The sequence below is a fragment of the Talpa europaea genome (genome assembly GCF_964194135.1).
Source record: "Talpa europaea genome assembly, chromosome: 4".
Taxonomy (NCBI): domain Eukaryota; kingdom Metazoa; phylum Chordata; class Mammalia; order Eulipotyphla; family Talpidae; genus Talpa; species Talpa europaea.
The window spans coordinates 146,588,035-146,614,286 of record NC_140070.1 but is presented as its reverse complement, the minus strand read 5'-3'; the positions used below and the strand labels follow the sequence as shown (position 1 = coordinate 146,614,286).

General features: G+C 59.7%; 1 protein-coding gene across 1 annotated transcript in view; it reads right to left on the bottom strand.

Moving 5' to 3' along the window:
* The window catches only part of LOC311170415 (transient receptor potential cation channel subfamily M member 2-like), a gene marked incomplete at both ends in the record, with an annotated part of 42,669 nt that extends 16,427 nt beyond the window's left edge, over window positions 1-26,242 (bottom strand). Inside the window, 15 exon segments of the mRNA XM_084232779.1 lie at window positions 29-316; window positions 435-556; window positions 823-925; window positions 1,813-2,013; window positions 2,827-2,888; window positions 3,520-3,700; window positions 4,406-4,566; window positions 4,817-5,000; window positions 5,641-5,815; window positions 9,337-9,422; window positions 9,881-10,130; window positions 10,469-10,591; window positions 10,713-10,841; window positions 16,007-16,449; window positions 26,207-26,242. Coding sequence (XP_084088905.1) covers window positions 29-316; window positions 435-556; window positions 823-925; window positions 1,813-2,013; window positions 2,827-2,888; window positions 3,520-3,700; window positions 4,406-4,566; window positions 4,817-5,000; window positions 5,641-5,815; window positions 9,337-9,422; window positions 9,881-10,130; window positions 10,469-10,591; window positions 10,713-10,841; window positions 16,007-16,449; window positions 26,207-26,242 — 2,544 coding nt within the window.
* Between the last annotated feature and the right edge of the window lie 10 nt (window positions 26,243-26,252).

Here is a 26,252-nt window from a genome sequence, read left to right as displayed (position 1 = left end):
CAGTGCCACAGACCGGGCCGGCGCTCACCTGGGGCTCCGTATGGTCTCTGGGCCCGTACAGCGGCGGCACGGAGTCCCCCAGCAGCTCCTGCAGCACCTGCGACACGTGGTCCAGGCCCAGGGATTCGGGGTCATACTGCACCCTCTGCAGCTTGCGGTGGAAGAGGCTGTCGGGGTCCAGGTTCTGGTACAGGGTGAGCAGCTTGTCCCGGGTGACGAGCTCCGTCAGCTGCACCCCGTTCTCCAGGAAGAGCTCCACGAACTCAGGCTTGTTGGCGACGAGGGCGGCCATCATGACGGGGTGCAGCTCTGAGGGCTGAGGGCGGCGCCGGGTCAGGCCTCCGGGAGGCGGCCGGTGGCCCAGCAAGGCGTGGGCACTGTGGGGGCCGCCCCCGGGCCGGGGCCACCCGGGCCCTCCAGAGCAGCGGCCTCACCTTCCGCTGCCACTCGTCCGTGAAGATCTCGCTGCGGGCGATGTCCACGCGGTTCCAGGCCACCGCCAGCTTGAGCTGGTGCAGCCAGTTCTCATGGCCAGGGCGGTCGTGGCTGCGGGAAGCTGGGGGCGCGTGGGGAGCATGTGGGGCACGGCCTCCTCCGCCCACTCGCATCTGGGGTCTCCACTGAGGGTCCCTGCCCACCCTGGCCTCCGGCGTGCGGCCCCCGGCACACGTGGGCCCCCCGGAGCGCGGCTCTCTCCTCGCGTGGCACAGACGAGGCCTGGATGGCCGCCCCCGTGTCCGAAGGTGTGGTGTCCTGGCGCCTCCAGACCGGGGTTGCGAGCCCCCCGCACCCGTCCCCGTGTTCTCTCCCTGCCCAGATCACCTTTCAGCACGGCCTGCAGGATGGCCAGGTCCACGTCCTTCTGGCCGTCCCTGCCCTCCCGGAAGATGGTCAGCAGCTGCCGCCTCCTCACGATATCCTGGATCTGCACACAGAGCGTCCCCCAGGGGCGGGCCCTGCGCCCCGGCCGCCCGCCCGCCCGCCCGCCACGGCCACACCTCGCTCCCACCGGCGGCCAGGACGAGGACGCTGAGGGGCCAGGCACGGGGCGCCCGCCCGTGACCGCAAGGGGCAGACGGTGCTGCAGCTCAGCCTGGGCTCGGCCCCTGCCCGCCCAGCTGTGCCCCTGACTCTCTCCCCCAGCAGCCACAGCCCATGGGTTGCCGCCCGGCCGGGGCCCACCTGCGCGCACACCACAGCCCGGCCCCTGGGCCCAGCCCGCAGGACTGGCTCTCACGGCGAGTCCACGGGCCCCAAACCCGCCCCTGCCCAGCCACAAGGCCCCGCACCCACACTGTCCCATTGCACGCTGCCTGGGCGGGTGCAGCCCCGGTGCTCACGGCCCCCCGCCCGAGCTGGCGCCACGACCAGGCCACGCGACGAGGACACGCGGCCCCACCAGTCCCGTGAGCCCGGCGTTCCGCCAGCCGGAGCCCCGCAGGAGCCCGCCCGTCCCGTCCCCACCCACGGCGCTGACCCACTGGGCCAAAGCGGGGAACCCCCCTGGAACCTCCAGTGGAGGGAAGCACTGGAGGGGCCCCGCTTGCAGCCCAGGGAGCGGGCTCCAGAGTATAGGTTCCACCACGCAGCACCCACGGCCGAGCGGAGACGCTCCGGGAGGAGCTGAGCTGCCCGCCCACCCCCAGGCTCCCCCCAGAACAGCCCAGACCTGAAGGCCCAGGCAGCTGCGGGTCCTCTGGGCACTGCCCAGTAACCCCAAGGCACCCCCGGCCAGCCCCAGGGTCCCGCGTGAGTGTCTGTCTCCCTCCCACCCCCAGGCCGTGGGCCCCCCCGGGGGTACAACGGACTCACCTTCTCGGTCCACTCCAGAACCTCGCGCTCGGTGGCTCTCGCCCACACCTCCGGGAGGAGCGCGCCCAGCTTCTGCTGGACCAGGCCGATGGTGATGCTCGAGACGGGCAGGCCGGCCACCTGGGCAATCATGTCGGCCACGCGGCCCGAGCCCTCCATGACCACGCAGGGGGTGCCCCTGGTGATGGCGTCGTAGATGGTCTGCAACACGGGCGAGTGAGCCGCGCGCCCACACCCGGACCCCGCGCCCAGCCTGGGCTCTGGCTCGTTGGTCCCGCTGCTGGGCGACCCAAAGGCAACGCCCTTGGCACCCGGGAGCAAGGCCCCCAGGCCGCCAGCGCTGCTCCGGGGCGAGGGTCGCTGCTCCCCCGTCAGGTAGGGCGAGACCGGGGCGCCAGGGGAGGACCACAGACCCCGCGAGCCGGGCGCCAGGAGGGGCTGGGCCGGCCAGGAGGCTGCAGGGCGAGAGGTGCCTGCTGCGGGCGGGGGATGCGGCCCGGGTGCCGTCGGGGGGCCCACAAGGGACCCCACATATGCGGGCCGTGGGGCGCACCCCCGGGAGTCCAGGCTCTGGGGGGAGCTGCGCTTGCTGAAGTGGGGGGCGTTTTCCAGGCCCCGTAAGTGAAGCGTCCACTCTCGTGCCCCAGCTCTGAGGCTGTGACATCCCCACGCGATCCCGCGGTGGGAATCCCGCTGGCCCAGGCCCGCGGCCCCCGCGTGGAAGGCCCGATGCGTTCAGCTGTGGCCATTGCCGAGAGCCGGGGGCCTGGACCCTGAGAACCCGCCTGGGACAGCCCCCGGGACGCCCCCCAGCCGCCCGGCCCCAGAAGACATCAGCCCGTCACTGCCCAGGGCCACGGCTCTTCCTCCTGAGAGTCCCCCCTCTCCTGAGCGGCCCCCACCCTGCACAGCCTCCCTGGTGCTGCCCGCTCTGACCAGGGCCCTGGGTGCTGGGGATGGGAACATGCGGTATCCCCCGCTGCAGACACGCCCCCCTGCCCAGCCAGTACTCACTTTTAGGGTGCCGGTGCCCCCCTCCAGCACCACACACACGATGGGGATCTTGATGGCCACACCTAGGACAAAGCCCAGAGCCGACTTAGGGAGCGGAGCTCACCCCTCCACCCGGGACCCGTCCCCGCCCAGGCCCAGCCTGACCCCAGGGCAGCTCCTCAGGGCTCTTGAGGAGTCAGAGGTGGCGGCTCCCTAGCCAGGGCCAGGGCAGCGCCCCTCCCCGCAGCGCAGCCCCTGCTCCCGCTGGCAGGGGTGAGGCTGGCTCCAGCCACGCCCAGGCCTGGCCCTTCTCTACCTATAGGCCATGCCGGCCACAGCCGCTCTCCTCTGCAGCCCTGACACGGGGTGTCAGCCTGGGCCGCATGCGGGTGAAGCCCCAGCGGCATCCACTCTGCCCTCCCTGCCCAGCAGCCCGGGGAGCTGAGGAGGCACCACAAATGCTGCCAGCAGCAGGCTCCCTCCAAGGGCCACGTGGCCTGGCCGGCCCCACGCGCACCCCAACACCCACGGGGGGGCAGCGTTCTCAAGCCCGCCCCGCCCAGCAGCGTCGCCCATTCTCACCTGCCCCCACCTGAGAGGCTGGGGCTGGCGCACAGCCGGGGCAGGGCATGGGCGGACCCAGCGCGGCCCTCCCGGTCCCCCACCCGGAGCCCCGTTCTCGCCCCCGACACCCCGAGGGTATGCGCTGCCCACCGCCTCTCTTGTTGGTCCGCTCCGAGATGAACTTCTCCAGACTCGTCCGCAGCTCAGTCTCCGCCCAGGACTGGCCGTGGGTCCCGTCGTCCACCAGGATGAAGTGGGAGTGGTTGCTGTCCAGGCAGGTCAGGTGGCCCTGGCCCTCCTCGTCCACCATGTACTCTGCGGGGAAGCTGCCCTGCGGGGTGGACGCGGGGATCGCCCGTCCTGAACACGGCAGTGGGGGTCACACCCAGATGTCACCGCACTCCAGCCTGCGGGAACCCCGGCCTCGGGAGCGTCTGCGCAGGTGAGCTGAGCTCAGACCTTCCCCTGCGCGACGGGTGCTCCCCGCCGAGGTCGTCACCCGCGGAACGGGGCTTGAGCGGGACCCAGGGAGCAGCGAGGGGCGGCACCCAGGGGCCTCCCCCCCTCCTGAGGATCCGGGGCCCGGGGCCTGGGCCAGTGTGCTCCCCGAGCTCTCCTGACCGTGGGCAAGCTGGACACACCTGCTGGGCCCCTACAAGCCACGGGGAGGGGGGCCGTTCCCCACTCGGTGTCTGTATTTAGGCAACTGGGCACCAGACACGGAGCTGGCTCTGGGGGGGGTTTCCGAGAGGGGGAGCCCCGGGGTGGGGCTGCAGGGGCCTCTGCCTATGGCTCCGGGGTCAAGGGCCTGGCCCTGGGGTCACACCGCCTGACTCAGGCTAGGGCCAGCCTTCACTGAGCCACTACTGCCCACAGGCCCGAGGTCCAGGGAGGAGGGCAGCCCAGGCAGCCGTGGCCACAGCCTGTCCGGCCCTGAGCATGTCGCCTGCATCCTGGCCATGTAGACCCTCCCGCCTGCTGCCCCGGGTCTGTGCGCGTGGTGCCTAGTGAGGACCGCCTGGCGCCGCGCGCTCACCTCGGGGTGGACCAGGCTCTCCCGGCCGTAGATGGAGCCCCAGGTGGCCACGCCGATGGTGACCACGTCTCCCTCGCTGCAGCTCATGCTGGACGCACGCACGGCCTCCCCCACCTGCTTCATCACGCCCACGTGGGACCCCCCGGTGATGATCCAGGCCCCTGGGAGGAGCAGAGAGTAGTGGGGTCTGGGTGCCCTGTCCTCAGCCACCCAGAAAGGGGGGGCTGTGAGAGCCCAGCCTGGCCCCGGAGACCCAGGTCCCACCTCCCTCCTCCGCCCTCCCAGGGTGGGCCCCTGTGTGCCGGCGCCTCTGGGCTTGGCGTTCAGCGCGATGGCCCTGAGGCGGCGCGGCTCCCTGCTCCCGCCCTCCTGCACGGCCCAAGCCTGGGCGCCGCCCCGCGCGGACACTACCTGTGGTCTGGGCCACCTTGACCAGGCCTCTTTGGAAGACACTCTTCAGTCTGGGCTTCATGTGGAAGTTCTTGGCCCCGCCGGCCACCGAGATGAGGAGGTTGGGCTCCTTCAGGCCCCAGCGCTGGGTCATGAGCTCGTAGAGCAGGCGGGGCGGCGTGTCCCAGGCGGCGCGGATGTACTTCTGGACGCGGGGAGGGGAGGGTGTCAGCGGTGGCCTGTGCCGGCCCGGAGCGAGCCCGGTGGCCGGGGACGCCCAGGCGGGCCAGACCCGGTGAGTGAAGGCGGCCGTGCCCGCAGGACCAGGGCTGAGAGCCAGGAGGGAAGGGGGGCCTGGGGGGCCACAGAGGAGCCCTCCCCCACATCCACATCACGCGCCCCGCCCGTGTCTGGGGAGCCCCTCGACACCCTGTCCTCTCCCGACCTCGCAGCAAGGCCGTGGCCCACCACCTGCCCGTGTCGGCGGCCCATCGGCCTCCCACTCTGGGCCTGACGCTGCCCTCGCTGCCGCCAACAGGTGGACTGGTGTGAACGCGCGGCCGGCGGGGGGCGCTGGCGCGGGTGGGCTCCCTGGCAGCCGGCCCCAGGCTGGCCCTCCCGTGCACCACTCCTCAGTGGGCCCTGAGTGTCCGGGGGCTGCCCACTCCCTCCGGCCCACCAAAGCAGCACGCCCAAACGGGCAGCCCCCCCTACTATGTGGGGAGGGGGGCACATCCTACTGTCCCCCTAATCCCAGAGGCCTTAGACCAGGCAGCCTGCCCCCCGCCTCCCCAGGAGGTCCCATGGGTCCCCAGCCCCTTCCACAGTGAGAGCAAGTGGAGGACACCGACCTTTGCCGACTTGTGGCCCAGACCCGTGAAGACGATGTCCCCAAAGGCGTCCGTGGGCATCTCCCGGACATGCGACCTCCGGTCCCACTCTGTGTCCGGGGCGGCCTGGGGCCGGGTGGCCTCCTCCAGGTGCTGCTCGCGTGTGTAGCCGCAGGCACACACCACCTCCCTGCAGGGGTCCACGGTCACAGGAGCGGGGCTTCCACCCCCACCCCAGGAACACACCCCTGCCCGGCCAGGGCCCCCCACGAGGGTTCCCGAGGCGGAGCGGCCCTGACCTCCACCCCGGGGCAATAATGAGGGGCTCCCCTCCCCACAGACACGGCACAGCGGCTGGAACACGAGGCGCAGGGCTCATAACACGAGATCTGAAATAGCCGCGTTTCAGTGGCAAATCTCCAGTCACACCAGGAGCCAGGAGCTCTCGGGCAGGGTGAGGATAGACGAGAGCACTTGCTCCACAGACGTGGGCGAGGGCCCCCGACAGGCCCGTGGAGCCGCCCTCAGGCCAGACGCTTTCGCAGCAACTACACACACGCTTGAAACACTGAAAAATGTCCAGAGAGACGTGGCCAGTGGAAGCTTTGCCACTGAAAATGCAAAGACCACAATTTCAGAGACTCGGAAGATAAGCAGGCAGCAGAGCGGAGGCGACACAGAGAAGACCCTCTCGAGGGACCCCTCACAGTGGCCCAGAGACAGAAACCGGACTGAGTGATCCACGAAAGAACAGAGCCTCGGGGCCCATGTGGGGAACACGGACGGGGCTGCCACCAGAGCCCGGGACGAGAAGCAGAGGCAGGGCTGAAGGGCGTGTGACAGAGACGACCAGCCACACAGCTGGGCTGACACGGAGAAAGCAGCGCATGGGACGCGTCATCTCCGCAGAATAAAGGAGACCCAGGAGCCTCTGTCAGGCTGGAGACATGACCTGATTTACCAGCAACCGCACTCGCCCCTAATAACAACTCCACAAACTGAGAATAGGTGAGTAGGTTTAAACCTGATTTTATTTATTTATTTATTTATTTATTTACACAAGCCCTGGGCACAGTCAGAAGCGCGGGAGGGGGAGAGAATTCACCAGAGCCGGAGCAGGGAGCAGAGCAGGCAGAAGGACCGAAGGACACTGCTGAGGGGAGCAGCGGGCGGCAGGAGAGGTCTGCGCGCCACGTGGGACCCTCCTCCGGTGGCCGGGGAGCAGCCGGGGATCGAACCGGCGCTGCAGAGGCTGCCCACAGCTTCACAGCTCAGCGCTCAACCGCTGCGCCGCCGGGGAGGCCCTAAACCTGGTTTTTTTTAAGGGCATCTATGAAAGTCCTGCCGCTCACCTCAGACCAGGTTTCGCTGCTTTCACCCTAACCCTAAGACGGGACAAGGCCAGGCAGCCCGCCCCGCCACTGCCAGTCAGCATCGTACCAGAAGGGAAAGGAGGGAGGGAAGGAGGAATAAAAGACACACGGACAAGAGAAGAAGAACCAGAACTTCCTTTATCCACCAGCGACAAAGCGAGTAGGTGTAGAAATTCCTAAGGACGTTCCCAGAAAAAGCTGCGAGACGCGGCAGGGAAGAGAGTTGGCAGGCGCTCAGGCCCACCTACATAGATCAATGTTCCATTTTCTAGCGGAAATAAACAATTCAAAAGTGAACTCTAAAAATCTATTACAAAAGGAAAACAGAGACTGGCCAACATTCCCCATGCTTGGAAAAAAGGCCTCAGTGTACAGACTGTGAGAACGGAGTGACCGACGCGCGGGAGACACGCAGGAGGCAGGGTCGGGCCGCGGAACAGCCAGACGCTAAGGACTGAGAACAGCGAGAAACCCTCGCACGCTGCAGGCCGGAGACGGCACCCGCGAAACACCGCCAACGAGGAGCTCCTCGTCAGGAGCCGGAAAGGAGGGGCGCAGCCTTTCTCAAATGCTGAGAGACGGAACTACCAACCTGGATTCCGTGCCCAGAGCAGATATCCCTGGCGCGGGAAGGGACACAGAGGCGTTCGCAGGCGAGAGAAGCCTGAGGCGCCCTCTGCCGCCCTGCGAGAAGGGCTGGGGGGGGGGGGTGTCAGGCTCTAAACAGGTGAGATGGTGAACGCCAAAGAGCAACGGGCAGTGTCCAATCACGCCGAGGCCGACCTGGCTCCCTCTGGAACGACATACAAATGACACCACCATCCAACACGGCGCCCGGCGCGTGTGGGGGACACCTCGATCCTGCTGCGCACGGTGAGGGAAGGTGGTAGGGTCTCTACCCGCCACTCAAGCGAGTGAACGTGCCCAGCAGGCCGTGCTGTTTCCGTGCCATGTGACACATAACATGCAGGTGGATTGTGCACATACCCACTTCCACGCACAGCACACCTGAGGGCTCCGCTGAGGCCGCACGCACACGTCTCCAGCAGCACGCACATCCTGAGCACCAGTGCAGAGCAGGGAAGAAGCACTAAGGGAGTTGGGGCCCCACTCAGCCCCGGCCCTCGCCTGCCTGGCCACAGGCTCCATGGCTCAGAATTCACAGAAGTAGCCAGGGCTCAATGCGGGGCACCCCGGTCACCCACAAACTGGACACGAGATTCCACAGGACGGTCAGGATGCCTTCAAACCAGCAGTTCCGATGGAAGCTGAACCCACAGCCCCCGAGGCTGATCATGCCCCTATTTTAAGTGACGAAAGCCAGCCCGACGCAGAGCCCCGGCCCCTGTCACACGCGGCGGGAGCTGAAGCTGATTAAGGACAAGGATTTCGGATGTCGGCCTTATGGGCTGGGGGGCTCCTGAACAGAGAGAGGGACCCTCCCATCTGGGGGGTCGCTCCTGGGTCTCCCCGATGAGACGAGGGTGCGATCTGCAGAGGAGCCAGGCCGAGGCCACCCAGCACATCGCAGGGCCCGGAGCGACCTCAGCAGGGGCGTCTCTGCCCTGACCTCCTGCCCAGGCCCAGGACGCGCCTCCTCCCTGCCTCTCAGCAGACAGGAGCTTGAGGCTGACCGCGTGTCCGGCGCCACAGGTGACCTGGGGGCAGGGGCTCAGACCCCACGCCAGCTTTCAGCTGTGCATGGCACAGCCCCGTGGCCCCTCCCTGGGCGGGCCCCGGTGAAGCCAGTGAGACTCGGGCAGAGGAGGGAGAGGCAGGCTGGACCCGGGTGTGGGCGTGGTGGTGGCAGGAAGCCAGCCAGGGTGTGGCTTCAGGAGAATCACCCGTTGGTCAGGGCCCTGAAGGCCTCCAAGGAACCTGAGACCAGCACACCGGGGCCGCAGAGGATGCCAGGTCCCTCCACAGCGGTCCTCAGACCAGCCCCAGGCAGCCATGCATGCCCAATGGCCAGCGGGTGGCCGCTGCTGCATGGACGTGGCCCTGCTGGCCTCTCTGGGGAGGCGTACTAGAGGAGGCCATGAGAGTGAAAGAGGCCTGGTCCTCAGACTGGCCTGGGTGTGGAGCACCCCTGCCCCGGGATTGCCCCCTAGAGAGTGAAATGGGGTGTCCTGGAAGGGGCGACACCAGCCTAAGCACCTGAGTTCACAGCAGAGCCCGCCTCGGGGGGGGGGGGGGCGCCTCGGGGCGCCGCTTGCAGCTGTCTCTGCACCCGGGAAACGGCGCCTCCCCTGCAGCCAGCCGGGCCGAGCCGGTGCCCGTCCCCCACACCCGCCGCCCTCCACACCGTCAGCCACGGGGGCCGGGGAGCAGCACTCACCCCGCATCGGACTGGTTGGTGCTCTCCACGAAGCACACGCACACCTTCTTCCTGATGTTCTCAGAAACCCACCTTCTCAGGTTGTCCTGCGGGGGTGAGGGGTGCTGGTGTCAGGCCCTGAGACCCTGAGACCCCCACCCATCGTCAGGGCCCGCGGGCACCACCACCTGCCGGGCACTGCCGCAGGGTCGGGGTGACCTGACCCAGAATCACACCCCCTGAGGTTCCCAGAGCACTGGGGGGCGCGTGGCACCCCTGCCCCGGGAAGGAGGGTGCACAGGCAGGCTGCCCCTGCCGTCCCCCAGTCTCACGCAAGGGGACCGGGTACCACGCTGGGGCTCGGGACCTGAACCAGGGTGTTGTTGGGGCTCACCGCAGAGTGGGGGACAGTGCCAGGAGCCCAGCAACCCCCATCAGGATCTGAACTGGAGGTGTGGGCACAGGGAGGGCAGAGCTGGCCACTCCCCGTCTCTCCAGTCTCCTCAGGGCTCTCCGGGGTGCCCCTAGGCGGCAGAGCCGTGCCCGAGCCGAGACGCCGTCCCACCTTCTCCAGCTCCCTGGAGAGCTGCGTCTGCCTCCCGTTCTCGCAGGGGAAGCGGCTGCCGCGCCGGAGGTGGAGGCCTGGGGCCAGACTGGCCACCACCCCGGGCGGCACCCCCACGTCCTCCTGCCTGGAACCAGCCTTCGGAAGGGTGGTGAGCTCCATCCCGCAGGCCCCGGGCTCCAGCGCCGTCCTCCCTGGGGGTGGCCTGGCCTTCAGCTTCCCGAGTGAGGCCTGCACGGCTGGGCCTCGGCTGTGGGGACAGACGGGGCGGTGAGGCAGCACTCGGAGGCCGCACGCGGAGCCTGGCCTGGGCCCAGCGGTCTGCAAGCGCGTGCACAAGCCCAGCCCGCAGGACCCAGGTGACGTGCCTGCGACGTCACCCTGTGATGTCACCCGCGACGTCACCCTGTGATGTCACCCCGTGATGTCCCCATGTCACCTCCATGATGTCACCCAGCGATGCCAGCCCATGCCACCCCGAGTGTTGCCCTGTGACATCATCTACACCTCAGGCCGTGCTCTCCCCCCATGGCGTCGCCCATGCAGGCTCACATCCCAGGGCCATTTGGAAGAGCAGCCCCTCCTCACCTCCCTCCACCCTGAGTGGCCTCCAGCACCGAGGACGGCCGGGAGCCGACCCCCATGGAGCCAGGAGCCCAGTCAGCAAAACGCGACCGGCCAGCACCAGCCTGGCCCAGACGCGGCCTCCACCTGCCATCAGAGACCCGGGTCCACACTGGGGCCCCGCGGGGAGCCCGCCGCCCCAGGCACCGCCCCCAGTGCCCTCGGTGGGGCGTGGCCTCCTGGGCCCAGCCTGCCCTCAGTCCCCTACACACTTGGGGCCCGGCCTTGGCGAAGGTCTCCAGCAAGCCTCCGGCCTGGTCTCCGGTGTGCCCGGGCCAGGCTCACGCCCAGGCCCACCGTGAAGGCGGGGCCCGCCAAGGCGTTGCCGGTGGGGCTGCTGCCAGACACCCGCAGGCGCAGACATGGGCGCAGAGCCCACAGAGGCTGGAGGTGCGTGCTGCAGAGAGCGGGCCGGCCACGGGGTTCTGGGAGGCCTCAGCAGGGAGGGGAGCCCTGGGGAGAAGCCCCATGCTCCCGAGAGCAGCTCCGCGGTGGCGAGCAGACTCTGGTCAGGACGCACAGCCGTCCACCCGGCCATCTGGCAGCAGCTGGGCGCAGGCCGTCCCGCACCCGGGAGGCTTCAAGGGGAGGCACGGCTGCCAGCACCCCATCGTGACTCGGCCCCCAGCATCCCAGCACGCTGTGCGCAGCAGCCAGGTGTGGCCCAGTGAGGCCTGGTACAGCCAGATGTGGCCTGGGTGGCTGGTTGACCCTCTGACCCAGTGTGACTCTCTGTGACCCAGCATGACCCCCGGAGAACCAGTGTGACCCCTGTGACCCAGCGTGACCCCTGGTGACCCAGCGTCACCAGGGCTGTTGGCACCGTGTGAAGTGTGCCCAGCAGGGCAGCTGCCCCACCAGAGTGAAGGTGGGGGCATCCCAGGAAGGGGCTCAGGACCCAGGTAGAGAGCCCTGTGGGGACAGGGAGCCCCAGAGCCGCACCAGGAGGGAGCAGAGCCGCCCCACACTGCCCGCGGCCCTCACCACGGTCTTCCGACGCCCGGGGCGCAGGTGTCAGCCGGCGTGTGCTCTGGTTGTGGGGGCGCAGCTGGAGGGGCCCTGGCTGGGCCGGGACCTCCCGGTCCCCCTGGCTTAGGGGGTGCTCAGATGAAGTCGGCCGAGGCAGCGCCGGGTGCGGGCGCGGGGCAGCAGCTCTGCTGCCAGGGCCAGGGCAGGCGCTCCGGGTGGGCGCTGGAAGCACACGCATCCGCGGGAGGGCGGGGAGGTCAGCAGCCGCCCTCGCAGATGGGGTCCACGGCCTCAGGGGAGGCCCAGCCCCTCCCCCGACAGCGCAGCCCCGCCCTGCCATGGGGGCCTGTGGGAACGGCCGGGGCCACCTTGCCGGCCCGGCTGCTCTCGTCCACGTTGGCATCCGCACAGCCTGGGGGCCCGTGCGGGTCTGCCCCCCGTCTGCTGTCTGCCCAACGCCGCCCCGCCAGTCTCTGCCCGAGCCCCTGGCCGCCGCCCCCACCCGCTGCCAGCTGCTGCCTCTGCCCGCTCCTGCGCTCCCCCGCCCGCTGCCCCCACCCGCCCTGCATGCCCCTGCCCGCTCCTGACGCGCCCCCACCCGCCGCCGCCCCGGCCTGCTGCCAGCTGCTGCCCCTGGCCAGCCCCGCCGGCTGCTGCATCTACCCACGACCTGGGCCTGGGCCAGCAGTGACCTTACGAAGACCCCATCCCGCCGTCCCTGGGGCTTCTCCCCAGATCACCTCCTCCAGCCTCTCCACCCGCCAGGGCGCTCGGCGCTCGAGGACCCTCGCCGCACCCCGGGCCACGGCCGGGAGGACACTCTGCCAGGGAGCCCCTCTCAGACGGTGGGGCCAAAAGCCACGCACCCAGGCCCGGCATTCGGCGCAGAGGCAGGGCCCTGCGGGGCAGGCGGACGCGGCCGGGGGCTGGGCCCGGCACCCCAAGGGGCGTCGTAGTCGGCACCCCTGGCGTGAGCCGCCCCCGCACGGGGAACACGCAGGCCTGAGGCGCGGCCACAGCGCGTGGCCAGGGAGAGGCGTGGGAAGGAGCCGCCCCGGGGTGCCTCACGCCTTGGGGTGACCGCAGGCGGCCATAAGGCCAAGTAGGGCCAGACAAAGCCCCGGGAGCTTTCGAGAGAGGTGGAGCGTCCAGAAGCCCCGTAAAGAGGAAAGCGGCGCCCCAGCCCCGGCCCCCGCCCGCCGCAAGAGTCTCCTGCTGAGACCTGAGCCCGGAGGTCCTGCCCGGGCACCGGACACGGGGCTCACTCTTCGGCAGCACCGGGCCCTGCGGTCGGGTGGGCCCCGGCCTGGGGCTCAGGGCCAGGCTCCTCCGCGGCCCCCGCCCAGCCCCAGGGCTCCCCGCAGAACAGGAGTAGGGCCTGGAGTTGGGGACAGGCTGGCCGCTGGCTGAGCGTGACCCTTTCCTCTCTGCCTGCCCGTCCGGGCTCAGAGCACCGCAAAACCCTCCAGGTCCCTGACCTCGCAGGTCACCCCACTCCTGCACGGGCTGCGGCCCCATGGCACCCTGGATTCCCGACCCCCAGCACCAGGGCTGCTCCCCAAGTTTACAGGTCCCCAAGCTGACCTTGCAGCCCGCACTCCCTGGAGCCCTGGGCGCGCCCACCAGCACCGCACCAAGCCCAGGCCCGGGGACAGCCTTTGCCCCTGCCTGGGTTGCTGCCCGCAGTCCCGCGTTCCTGCTCGCCCGGCCCGCCTCCCTCCCGCCCCGCAGCACCTGCACCGCCTGCCCCGGCTGGGAGGAACACGTGCCTGGCACCCCGGCCCGCAGCACCCGTTCACTCATTCACTTGTCGCCGGGTGCGCCGTCTGCCGTCCCGCACTGCTGGGTGAAAGGTTTTATAACAGGGGGGTCCCCAGGGAAGGGGGAGGTTCCAGGTCCCCTGCCCCACCCAAGGGAGGGTAGAGCTGAGCAGGGAGAGAAGCTGCAGAGCAGGGTTTGGGCTGCCCCTCTCCCTGCCCCGCGACAGTTTGGCACAGCAAAGAAAAGGAGAGCCGGGCCAAGTTCCTCGCGGGCGGGGACGATATCGCACCCCAGGTCGACGTTCACAGACCCGAGGTGGGGGCCAGTGAAGTCATGCCCGGCCTCAGGGACGGCAGGTTTGTCTAGGGTGGGAGGGACCGCAGGCTGGCAGGGGCGAGGGAACTGGTTTGACGAGGAGCGGTTGTTTGTCCAGGTCAACGGTTCAGGTTCTGGGGTTCTCGAGTGCCGTGGTTCTGGGCTACCTCGTTCTCGCCCCTAGGGGTGCTTCCTCCCGCTGGGCGGGCTGGGGTCAGCCGCGTTGCCCAGGCCCTTTGACCAATGCAGGCAGGGGGCGAGTTCCTGAAAAACCGGGAGACTGCGCAGCTGGCTCCCGCTACTTCCCTTCATTAGCTGATGGCCGTTTCCGGAACCCTGGGCACTTTCTGCGTTTGGAGAATGACGGATGGCTGTGGACATCAGTGTCGGTGTCGGTAACGCGCTCTCCAGAAGCCTGAGGAACGGACATTCCGGATCACTGGCGATGAGGCGATCTCCAATAGTTCTCCACGTCCCCCGATTTATCCTCCATCCGGCCTGAGGAATTCTGAATTCGGTGACACGCTCCGCTTCATAGCACCGTAGGCACTGAGCCCGGGGAAAGCCTCCACTGGGGAGACCCTGAGGCGCCCCAGAGACACCTGGACTGAGGAAAAACACACACACACCGTTCCCCAGCGGGGACCCTGGGCCCAGCGCGTGCCATAGGAAGCCGCCGTTGAGGCCACGACGCTTGCTTGACCTTGACGTGGGTCACCTGCTGGCCGCGGAAGTCACGTGGCCCGGAGCGCCTGTTTCTATTTTCTGAAGAACAGTCACCTGGGGAAACAAGGTGACCCAGGTCATCACAGACTAGGAACATGAGGAAAGGGCCGTGCACTGTTACTATCATTCATAATTTCTAAAGGATGTAAAAACAAAATCACATGACGGCATGATGTAAAGACCAACTCAACACTCCTGATGTATGAATAAACCCGCGCTGAGGCTATCAGCAGGACGAGCCTGCGCCCTGGTCCCGAGTCTGGATCCCCTCATTCGCCGACGCCGACCTGTCCTTCGCGCCCCGACCTCGGCTGGCGCTGGGCTCTGGCAGTGGGCTTTGCATTCCTGTCCCCTGCGTCGACCTTCCACTGGGGCGTGAAGGACGAGCCAGGGTCTCCCAGGGTCAGACCCAGGACGTGACCTGCGGGGTCTCCCCAGGGTCGCCCGCCGGCCGGCCACTCCCTGAGGTCTGCTCTCGAGGGCCGGGCCTGCCAGTGCCCCAGCAGCCGGGTGGGCCTGTTCACCCAGTGGCCCCTATTTACCCCACCACAGGGCGGAAGGGGGCGTGTCAGAGGCCGGGCAGGGGACCCAGGGGCCTGGGAACAAGAGCCACATCCTCCGGTGGCCCCAGGATCCCCACACTAGGGCCTTCCTCAGGAAGTCCAGCAGGAGACCAGCAGGAAGGGCCAGTCAACTCAGAGCCTGGGGGATGGGGGCCTGTCCCAGGGGGCTCCTTGGCACAGGGGCTCGGCCTGGGGGCGGGGCACAGGGTGCTGACCCCTGGAAAGCTCACCCACCCTGGCAGAAGCTCTCACCCCTAGAAGCCTCCCTGCCGTCCCCCCACCCGCCCTGTGCCCTAATCCCCACGGACGCCCAGGGAGCTGAAGAGCACCCGGTCTCGGGCTGGCCCGGTAGCCAGACTCCTGCAGGACACCCTCCTCCCGCGGCTCCGGCCCTCACTGCCCTCACTGCGGAGGAACCAGCCTCGCCCGCCACCCCGAGGCGCCCGGCAGCTGTGGGGGGCCACGAGCCCCTCTCAGGGAGCACCGGGTCAGCTTTCCAAGACACGCCGCTGCACAAGGAGGGGCTGGGGCCGCTCCGGCCAGGAACAGCGTAGACTGCTCGGGCTGCTCGTGCCCATGCAAGCGGGGCCCGCTGGGTGCCCCCCGGAGACGGCCCTGCACCCTCAGAGCCCACGACTTGCAGGAGCCCCTCCGAAGTCAGCCCAAGATGCTCCGGAGCCCCGAGGTGTCTACACCCCGTGAATGGCGAGGAGGCAGGAAAAATGTCCCCAGCTGCGTTCAGGCTGCCGCCCAGGGCACCGGAGGGAGCACCAGCTCACCGCCCAGGAGCCCTGGCATGGGGACCCCCGTGCGGCCGACGGGGAGGCAGCGGTCACCAGCCAGGCTCCCAGGGAACGTGTGCGGGGCCCGCGGGGCCCTCCCCTCGGTAGAGAGAGTTGTTCCAGGAAACCTGGACAACACCCCTGCCGCTCCCCAGCCCTCCCCACCCCGGGGCAATTATGAAATGTGCTTCCTTCCCGGGAAGACTCTCTGCCTGAGGGCACGCAGCTGGCCAGGCCGTGCAGGCGGCCGCTCCCTGCAGGAAACCACAGCGCAGCGCTGTCAGCTGGCGCTGGCGGCCCTGGGCCAGGCACGCAGCCACCGGGCAGGCGGCAGGACCTAGGGTGGGAACTTTACCAAGCGGGCGTGGCGCCCTAATGGCCCTCACCACGGGGTCGGGGCTGGCTCTGGCTCCCACTGTGCCCGGCCCCCCAGGGTCCGGGAGCCACCAGGGTCCTGCGACTCGTAATGCTCTGGCCAGCGGGTCACCCGCGTCCCGGACGCACGGTGGCCCAGGCTGCTCGGGGCCCCTGTCAGGTGCGGGGGTGGGGGCCGGCTTGGCCAGACCGGGTGGGTGGTCGGCACTGCGGCCAGGGGCGCCCCACTGCAGCCATGACCCCCGAAGCAAGGCCTGTTGCAGGCGGGGCCCCCGGAGGGGTGCTGGTGAGGACTCACGGCCCCCAGAAAATGCTCAAGGCAGGGCGTGTGGATGGGGGCGCCGGCGAGAAACATCTGCGAGCGCAGGAGGGGCCCGGTTCTGTGTCCTGGGTTTGTTCTCCGGGGTTTTAGCCGCTTTTGGATCTTCAGCGTTTGTGGTGGGCACAGGTGGCCCTGTTAGGGGGAAATGATGTCCTGAGTTAATCCCATACAGGCTTTGTGGACGCCACCCCCACTCCAGACCAAAGCCATCAGGACACTGGGAAAGACAAATCCCGTCACCACCAAGGGAAGGTGATACAGTTAACAAGTTTGTCTTTCCCCCATTTTTTGCAATTCCCCTTATCTAGCATTGGCAGGATTGATGGCTTGTCTTTCCCATTTGTTGCAGCTTCCCCTCCCCTTGGGAAGAAAAAAAAAGCTGGCGCCCACCGGTTTCCCTGCAGACCCTTCCCCCTCGCCCTAAGGAAAACAAGTTGGCGACCACCCGTCTCTGTGCCTTGACACCTTCCCCTTCCCTTAAGATGAAGGAGCTGACGCCCATCCAGCTCCCTGTTGAGCTGGCGCCCACTTGTCTCTGTGCGGACCCCTTCCCCTCCCCTTCGCGGACCCCTGCCCATCTCCCCCTGTATAAATACCCCTGCCCGCTGCCAAAGAGCAGGACGGTGGTTTTTCGGACATGAGTCTGCCGCCCTCCTCATTTGTCGACAAATAAAACCGCTTTCCTTTTCCTCAAACTTAGTTTCCTTTTATTGGCTGGGGGGAACTGAGGCCGGCGTTCGGTAAAAATTTTGGCGAGCCAGCCAGGAGGTGGATGCCACCAGGCTCTCCCAACCCCAACTCTGACTTCCAACTGACGGAGCAGTTGCCCGCTGCAGAGCACCAGGGCTCACCTATCTATGCTGGTTTGTGCTGTCAGAGAGGGGCCTGGGCATCCCGGGTGGCATCCTGACCCTCCTGCTGGGAGGGAGCGCCCTCTCTCCAGGAGGATGAGGGGGAGTCCCAGCAGCTGCCGGAGTTCTTTTTCCTCCGGGGAACTTCCCAAGTCCTCCTCGGGAGAGGCACAGCTCTTCTCTGCACCCTGGATTTACCTTTGAGGAGATGGAAACTGGATGGAAAACCGCGGTCCCCTGGCGTTTGGTGTAAGTTCCCCTGGCGTTTGGTGTAAGTTCCCCTGGCGTTTGGTGTAAGTTCCCCTGGCGTTTGGTGTAAGTTCCCCTGGCGTGCACGCCAAGACCTTGGCCTTCACACATTCGGGAGGAATCTGAGTCCCCTCGCGGAGGGAGTTCAGGCCTCCTCATTTGGGAGGGAGTCTATGAGTCTCCCTCAATTTGGAGCGCTCTTTGGTGTGTTAGGCCCGGTTGAGTGGGAATTGGGAAACATTTGGTGTTTTTGTCACTTGATATCTATTTGGTATTTGGAGTTTCCCATTTGTTTTTGGAAGCCAGGGATTTAGTTAAACTTATGAGAGGTGCCGTATTTGTTCCATCTAAAAGCCCCTTGGGGAAAATATTAACTGAGTGGTCGACCTGTAGCTACAAACCTATGTCTAAGAAGCAGCTCCTATCACGGTTTCCCTGCAGGAGCCCAGGAAAAACTGATTGTGGGGAACAGACTGATTTTTTTTTAGCACAAGAGCCAGGCAATACACTCTCCTTTTCCACATTGGCTGGCTTACCTGTGAGCTCCTTTTATCTATGCTCTGCTAAAATCTTACCCTGACATTCAGTGTCAGTCCAGATGCTTTGGCTTTAGGCAACCTAAGATTATTCTGACTCTTCTAGGACATTGGCAGATGGCTGGAAGGACTGTAATTGTTCCAGAGAGAAAACTGGGCTTGGACCAGGACTTCTATTTGATGTTGTTTTTGGAGTTAGTGGGTCTGGAGTGCGGGGTCTTTGGGTTCACTATGGGAAAGGTGTTGCCAGAGCTCCTGTTTCAGGGACCTGCAGCAAGCTTCCCAGGCCAGTTTCTCCACGAGACAGAGACATTAGTTATATTGTAAGGGCAGGTTTATTAGGGAAAGGGGACAAGGAAAGTAAAGGAGACACAAGCGGGCAGGAATAGCTGCCCCAGGAGGGACAGGTTTGCTGAGAGAGGCCTGCGTGGTTGCAGGTGGGTGGCTTTGAGGAGAGTGACCTCCGCTGAGGGAGGTCAGTGAGGAGAGGCCCCAGAGAGACAGGTCATGGGCAGGCAGGGAGGCTGCTGCCCTGCAGAGGGAGAGGGCTGGTGAAAAGAGGAAGCTACTTAGGCACAGGTGGGCAGACGGAGTGCTCTCCGGAGCCTGTGCAGAGATTGAACGGATATAGTTGTCTTCTGTTTGGGAGGGAATCGCCCCTTGTGAGCCTTCGGGTTAGTTGCTGATTCTGGATAATTATGTAGAATCTGAAAGTGACCAGAGATTCTACAATAGGCCCAATTCTACAATAGGCCCAATCTCCATATCTTTATACCTGCTTGGGTGTTATGCTTTGTAATCTAGGCATTGGAGACTGAGGATCTTGGTTTCCATAGCTGTGTCAATGGCTATGCTAATCCCTTCTACCCAGGCCTCCAGCTCTTGGCATTTTGTGAGCCAGGTTTTTGGTCTTGTGGACACCTCTTTTTCAGTTTTTCTATTCTTGTCTTACCTTACCTTTTCTCCATTTTATGCAAATAGATTTGTGAATCTGATCTTTGTGCCTGTGTAAGGAATTCAAGCAAGTATCTGGAATCAGGTCTTGGATAATTTAAAAATTTGGTATTTTTCTGCTTTTTATGTTTTAGTCAGATACCTAACTCAGTATTTACCAGTCACTGTAATAATTGGATGTAAAGTAAGCTGAAGAGAGTGTTCTCCACTTTAAGGAGGTGTTTTCTTCCTATAAATTTGCAGGCTTTTTCTGATCACATGCTGAGACTTCTGGGATCAGGCTCAGATGGTTTTGTCAAGATTACTTTGGACTTTCTAGGTAGCTGTAAAGGAAGCTTGCTAGTTGGTTGGAAAATTTCTAAACTTCTTATTGACCATAAAATTTTAGGTTTCCTTGAAAATCTAAGTCTCTTAAAATAATCAATTTACTAATCAAACTACATAGTAGGTTTCTGTAAATAATATTCCTTATCAAATTTCTAGTAAGAATCTAAGAACAAATAAGCTGCCAAGTTAAGATCTTAATTTGCCTCTTCTGCTGTCCTTCTCGTGGCCCATGTATATCTCATGGCCCATGTTCTATCTTTCTTAGGACCAGGCCTCATCCGTGAGGTCAAACAGAAACTAGGACTCCGTGAAGCAATTTGAGTTTTCTATGCTTGTCTTTAAAAATGGTTCCAATCTTGGGTTCTAGAGGTTTTAAAATGATTAAAATGGGATGCTTATTAGAACATGTAAGGACTTTAACTTCCATCTCTCTTATTGGAAACCTCCTTGATTAAAAACAAAAACAAAAACAAAAAACACAACAGAACTTAGATGGCTATATCAACTTAACTTGAAAACTTAAGTTGTTTTAGGAATTAGTCTATCTTTGTATTGAAAGGGATATAGTTTTGGTGAAACTGTCTACCCATCCAATATCTCTTCTAGGAATTTAAAGGAATATGTGGCCTTAGAAAACTGATAGGGAATTTTATGCCCCACTTTCTTTAGAACCTAAGGGGCATTCTTACAAATATAACTTGAGAAATGTTTTCTTATCTGAAGGAGTTAGTTAGAAAAGATATTAAAAAGCAAATTAATAATTGTTGTCAGTGTTGTCAGAAATATTGGTAAAATAACTATCTCTAAAAATTAGTGCAAATGGCCAAAATTCTAAATGAAAGAGATCTCTGTGTCTATGTCTTTGCCTTTGTGTTTTTTTGTCTCTGGAGGGTTACTGTGTTAAAAATCATTTTAAATGGCGCCTATATAAATTCTAATAGAAAAGAACCCAAATTTTGAGATCGCGATCTAAAATTTTTGGTAAACAAAAACTAGTTCAAAATGTAATGGTTTAATTAAAGCACATATGTCTTAGATTTATAATGTTGGGAGTTAAAAGTTTTATTGTATGTTAAATGTGTTTTAAAAAATTTGGAGTGGTCAAAAAAAAAAAAAAAAAAGAAAAAATATTGACCTGGTCTATGTTAACAGAGATAAGTGTGATTTTGTTTATAGCTGGACTTCTTTTTGATAAAATTCTCTTCTAAAAAGACTGGCCCACTATTTATTTACCTTGAAAGAAATACCTTTGTTCCCCAGGTAAGCAACTTAATTGATTTTTCCTTCCCTTGTCCTAGCCAAGGAAAAAAAAAAAAAAACCTCTGGTATATAAATTTGTTTCATTTATAACTCTGCAATTTGAACTTCGTATCCTAAGAAAAACTAGAGCTACAGTTGGTATCTCTGTTCTTCTTATCATTATTTAAATGGTGGTATATTTTTCCTATAAAACTAAGGATTTACTAAGTTTAATAACGAAAGTTTGTTGACTGCTTGATGAGCTTTTGGTGTATTTTTGCTTCTTATAGTAGGAAAACAAAACTTTATTGTTATCATCCAGGAAAAAATAAAACATGTGTTTATGTACGAGTTATCCAGTACAAAGGAATAATAGCATAACAGCTCTAACAATGTCTTAAAGTAAAAAATGTGAGGCTTGCCTGTTAATTAGCTGAAGTTTTGTTGGGACAAGGCCTCAGAGTGGACTAAAAGTTTCAGGGAGTGACTGATGGACTTTCTCTGGCCAGGCGCCTGACTTGTGTGCCCCAGATGACCAGATGACCTCTTGGGAGTCTCCAGTTTCTGTACTCCCTGCTTGCTTTAAAGTGCGAATGTGCCTCTGCTGGGGCAATGGATGCTCTATTGCCTAATTGCTGGGGGCTTGAACTTTGGAAAAAGATCTCTGGGCCTGTGGGCATAAATAAAGACAAAAGTCTTCTATAACAGTCTTACAATCTAAAAATTAAAAACTAAAATGTTGTAACTCTAAATGCAAATAAAGCGAGATTGTGTTAAGATATATATGTAAAAAAATATGCTAAAGGTCTGAAAAATTTAGTGTCAAAACAAAATAGCTATCTTGAAAAAAAAATGGTGTTAAAGCTTTGCAGATCTGAGAGAGGTATCTTAGTAAAATGCTATGTGCTAGAATGACTTGCTTTAGGAATATTCAAATTTATTATCAGTGGTGTACTTACGTAAAACCAAAATTTAATTTCTTTTCCATCTGCAGTAAAGGCTCAAGTATTCTTAAACTGCTTTTACTAGTTCTTGATGACAAATTAAAAACTGTTTAGGTAATCTGAAATCTTGGTTCTCTTTTACCCTTGGACTTGGTAAACTGAAAAATATAGTCCTGTCAGCATTGTTGAGCACTGTGAAAATATATCTACTTTTTTTTTTTTTTTTAATTTTCTAGAGGCATGTCTTATTTATTTATCTATTTGTTTGTTTGGTTTATACATGCACTGGGTACAGTCAGAAGCCGGGAGGGTGAGAGAATTCACCAGAGCCAGAGCAGGGAGCAGAGCAGGCAGAAGGACCGAAGGACACTGCTGAGGGGAGCAGCGGGCGGCAGGAGAGGTCTGCGCGCCATGTGGGACCCTCCTCCGGTGGCCAGGGAGCAGCCGGGGATCGAACCGGCGCCGCAGAGGCTGCGGGCAGCTTCGCAACCCAGCGCTCAACCGCTGCACCACCGGGGAGGCCCGAAAATATATCTACTTTTAAAAACCTCTAGTTATCACTCTGGGTACCTTGGTGTTGTTTTATAAAAATCTATATATATTATTAAGCCTGTGAAGAAACTTTTCTTGGAGTCAAATTTCAGAAATGGTAAAGTTTTTTTTTTTTTTGAATCAAGTAAAATTATTTGATGCGTCTTAGGACTCTTAATATTTTCCTTATAGCAAAATGCTAAAACACATTGGACCAATCTAGAAATGTTAAAACTTCATAAAAATTGTCATTGAGGGAAAAAGTTATACCTTTTCAGCATATATAAAATTGATTAAAGTGTTCTAAAATATATGCGATTTTTAAAACCTAGTATGTTCTGGTATAATATAATCGGATGGTTCTGATTATACTGAAATATATATGTGTATGTGTGTCACAAAATTGAGCAAACATCCTTGTCTTTTACCTTAAGCCATGATTTTAGGTATGGTCATTTTCGAGTTTTTGTTCTTTCTAAAGTTTATTTGCTGAGCTTTGTCTTTAAAAAAAACTCACAAAAAGAGACTGACAATATAGATATGTTTTGGAACTGAAAAGACCTACCGAGCCTATAAAAATTTGATTTATTAAAATTTGAATAATATTTCATGACTTTTAAAAAAAAATTAGTTTTTAATGTTTTGGTTTTTTGGGTCTCCAGAAACCTTGTCTTTAAGCTGGGCTATGATCTTAACAATGACAATTTGCATCTTTTTATGAACAAACTGAAGCATTTGCTTTTCTCTTGTCTCATCCCAAAAATTTATAGGCAATATTTGTACTTCTCAGGACAATGTCTATCTTTGCATAATCTCAATAGGGAATTTTATTTATTTCTCCTTAACCTGGTAAATTAAACATGTTTTGTTACAAGGCTTTGATTGAAATTCTTCTGGGAATAAACCGTGCTGAGCTGAGAAGAGCAAGCCAAGAAGAGCCTGTCCCCTTGCTTACTGGGTTCCAGAGACCTCCGTGAAAGGTGAGGAAGCTGCCTCCATGGACAGGACTGAGGAAAACCCTGGAAAAAGTCCTGGGAACCTTGAGAAGAGGAAATCTCAGGTGAAGATCGGTGAGACTGTGACTTTGATAAAGCCGGCATGGACTGGATGTTAAAAAGCTCACGCTAAGGCCTGTGGAATTTTCAACAAAGCCAGCAACACTCTACTTGTTTACTCTGCCCAATGAGTTTATGCAAATACAGGGAAAATTGTTAAAATTAGATTCGGTTTACTATTTTACAGAATTGGGATGAGGGTAGAGAAAAATTATGTCTCCGTAACTATATTATTCTCTGGTCCTCTCCAGTGAGGGCTATAGCCTTAATGTCATCATCTTGAGGAAGAGAAAAAGTAATCCCTCTTACATTTAGGACTACGCTGTGTTGTATATCTTGTCGCTGCCACACCAGCACCAAGACCTTAGCATCATGTCGGGAACTATGGCACCAGTAAGTGCAGGCCTTCCATAGTAAACCCCCAATAGGACAACGACCCTGTTCAGCAGGAAGCAGCCAGATGACACGACGCCCCTTTTCCCATAGAAATGGAAGGTCATAACTGAGAGTGGGGATTATGATACAGTTCACAAATTTGTCTTTTCCCCATTTTTTGCAATTCCCCTTATCTAGCATTGGCAGGATTGATGGCTTGTCTTTCCCATTTGTTGCAGCTTCCCCTCCCCTTGGGAAGAAAAAAAAAGCTGGCGCCCACCGGTTTCCCTGCAGACCCTTCCCCCTCGCCCTAAGGAAAACAAGTTGGCGACCACCCGTCTCTGTGCCTTGACACCTTCCCCTTCCCTTAAGATGAAGGAGCTGACGCCCATCCAGCTCCCTGTTGAGCTGGCGCCCACTTGTCTCTGTGCGGACCCCTTCCCCTCCCCTTCGCGGACCCCTGCCCATCTCCCCCTGTATAAATACCCCTGCCCGCTGCCAAAGAGCAGGACGGTGGTTTTTCGGACATGAGTCTGCCTCCCTCCTCATTTGTGCTGAGGGAAACTGAGGCCGGCGTTCGGTAACAAAGGTGGCTGGGACCTGAGGGTGGAGCTGGGCAGCCAGGTGTGGTATAAAAACCAACCACTGGGCCTTGGGCTCTCTGGCTCGCGATCGCTGGCCTCCCGGCTTGACCGCTCCTGGCTGGCGGCAGCTCTCAGAGCGCCATTTGGGATTCCTGGTCGGCGGATCGGGTAGGACGCATTTAAAACTTTGTCTCCCACTTTTCTCCCTGAGCTGTCCATTTCCTCATTTCCCCCTCCCTTGTACATAAACCTTTTATGAACCTTTCGCGAGCGCCTGCAGTGGAGCATGGATAAGTCCTTTTAAGCGCGCGGGTGAGGACCCACAGTCAGGCACCCCGTTTTGTATCGGGGTTGCTCTACAACAGCCCCACCCATCTTCCCGCGCGTGGGGGCGTCTCTCTGAGGGCAGAGGCGCTTACATTTCCTGGGGCGGCCGCCCCAATTCCCGCATCTCCCGGGGCGTCCTCACAGCAGCCCCTCAGGGCACCACAGGAACCCATGGGCGCAGCCCCTCCCGGGCGCCGCAGGGGCCGTCGGCCACGGGGCGGGGGGCGCGGCGTGGCCCCCACGACCCTGCCAGGGGCCGCCAGGCTCCCTGTCACGGCTGAGCCGGTGCCCCGCAGCGAGCGCAGCCTCCGGCGCCGCGACGGAAAAGCCCCGTGTCAGGGGTTCCTGAAAGGATGAGCCGGCCTAGGTGCCACGTTAAGGGGCTGAGGGGAAGGGGGTGAAGTAGTGAGGAGACACCGACACTGGATGAGGTGCAAGTATCTTCTGCTGAGGGGCTCAGCAGCTTCTTTATTTATGCATTTTTAGCAAGCAGGGAGATGACATCATCACATGCATAGAAGCAAAGCAGAAACAATGAGTGCATCCCTTTCCCATAGACTTTTGGCCACCATGTGCTCTCAGCAAGAAGGCAAACTTCGAAGTTAATAAAAAACTAAGCCTTACCCGAGAACTCATTGTTTCAGCTAAACAATTACCTGAGACAGTGGATTGCCTCCAGGGAAAGCCAAGCAAGAAAAGACTTTTCTTACTCGCATGGCCTTCAGCCTGGGACCGGCTGCTACTCAGCTCTCAGAACTGTTTTACCTAGAAACTCCTTAATTCAAATAGCTTCATTTCAAAACTTTCCCAAGAAACTTCCAGAGAAGGCAAAAGAAGGACCTACTAGAATCATCGTGCTGGATTGCTTGTCAGGCATGTACAACAAATTGTCTCCCGTTGTCAAGTGGGCCAAACTGTTTCATCACTAATTTCTAAACAGATAATTTTCCGCGCCGTCCACCCACAGTCTGCTGACACGTACAATCCACTGCCCAGTATACTCTCTAATACATTTTTCTCTCTCTATGACCAAGAATAAAAAGCAAAGGGATGCCAGAACTTCAGCCCCACGGGGTGAGGCCCTTTCTCTTTGCTGCTCATCAGTGTCCTATCGGCTGGGGCAACACGGCCCCCTGCGACAAGGGGGGGGCAAGTGGCCTTGCTCTTCCTGACCCTGGGCGAGGCATTCAGTCTCCAACATTAAGAACACTGCTGCCCCCAGGCATGTGGAGGGAGTGTGCGTCCCGTTACCTGTTTGCGGAGAGTCACTGTCAGCAAATGTTTTGTGCTGAATCTTTTTCAAATGTGGTAGATTATATCGCTTCATTTTCAAGCGTTAAATCACCTTGTGTGCTTGGGAGAAACCCCACTTGGCCATGACGTATTTTCCTTCCTGTATGTTGTTAATTATTCGGTGGCTGTACAACTGTTGAAGTTTTTCTTTTCCTTGCCTAGTAATGGTCGCTTGAATTTCTCAAGGAATTGTCCATTTCATTCAAGTCGCATTTATCAGCATAAAGCTGTCCGTAATCTCCCATTATTATTATGTCCATACAGAGTGAAAAATGATCTTCCCTTCTCTTCCTGACATTGGTAGCGTGTGACTTGTCACTTTTACTCATCAGTCAGGATGGAAGGTTTTGGGTTTTTTTTTTTTTCACTCATTCAAAATAATTTTTTTTAATTTATCCATTTTATTGCTATTCAAAGAACCAGGTTTTTTGTTTCATCGATTTGTCTAGTGTTTTGCTTGCTCCTCCCCACCACCCCCTCCACTCCACTCCCCACCCCCACCATCAATTTCCATTCTGATCTTTAGCTTCCATTGATTTTAATTTTCTCTTTTTGGTTTCCTAGCATACAAGCTGTGCTCACTGATTAGAAACCAGTCACCCACTGATTAGAACCAAACACTACCTGGAAGGCAGTGAAGACTGGCGGGCCAGTGTCCATCCCTGCCCTG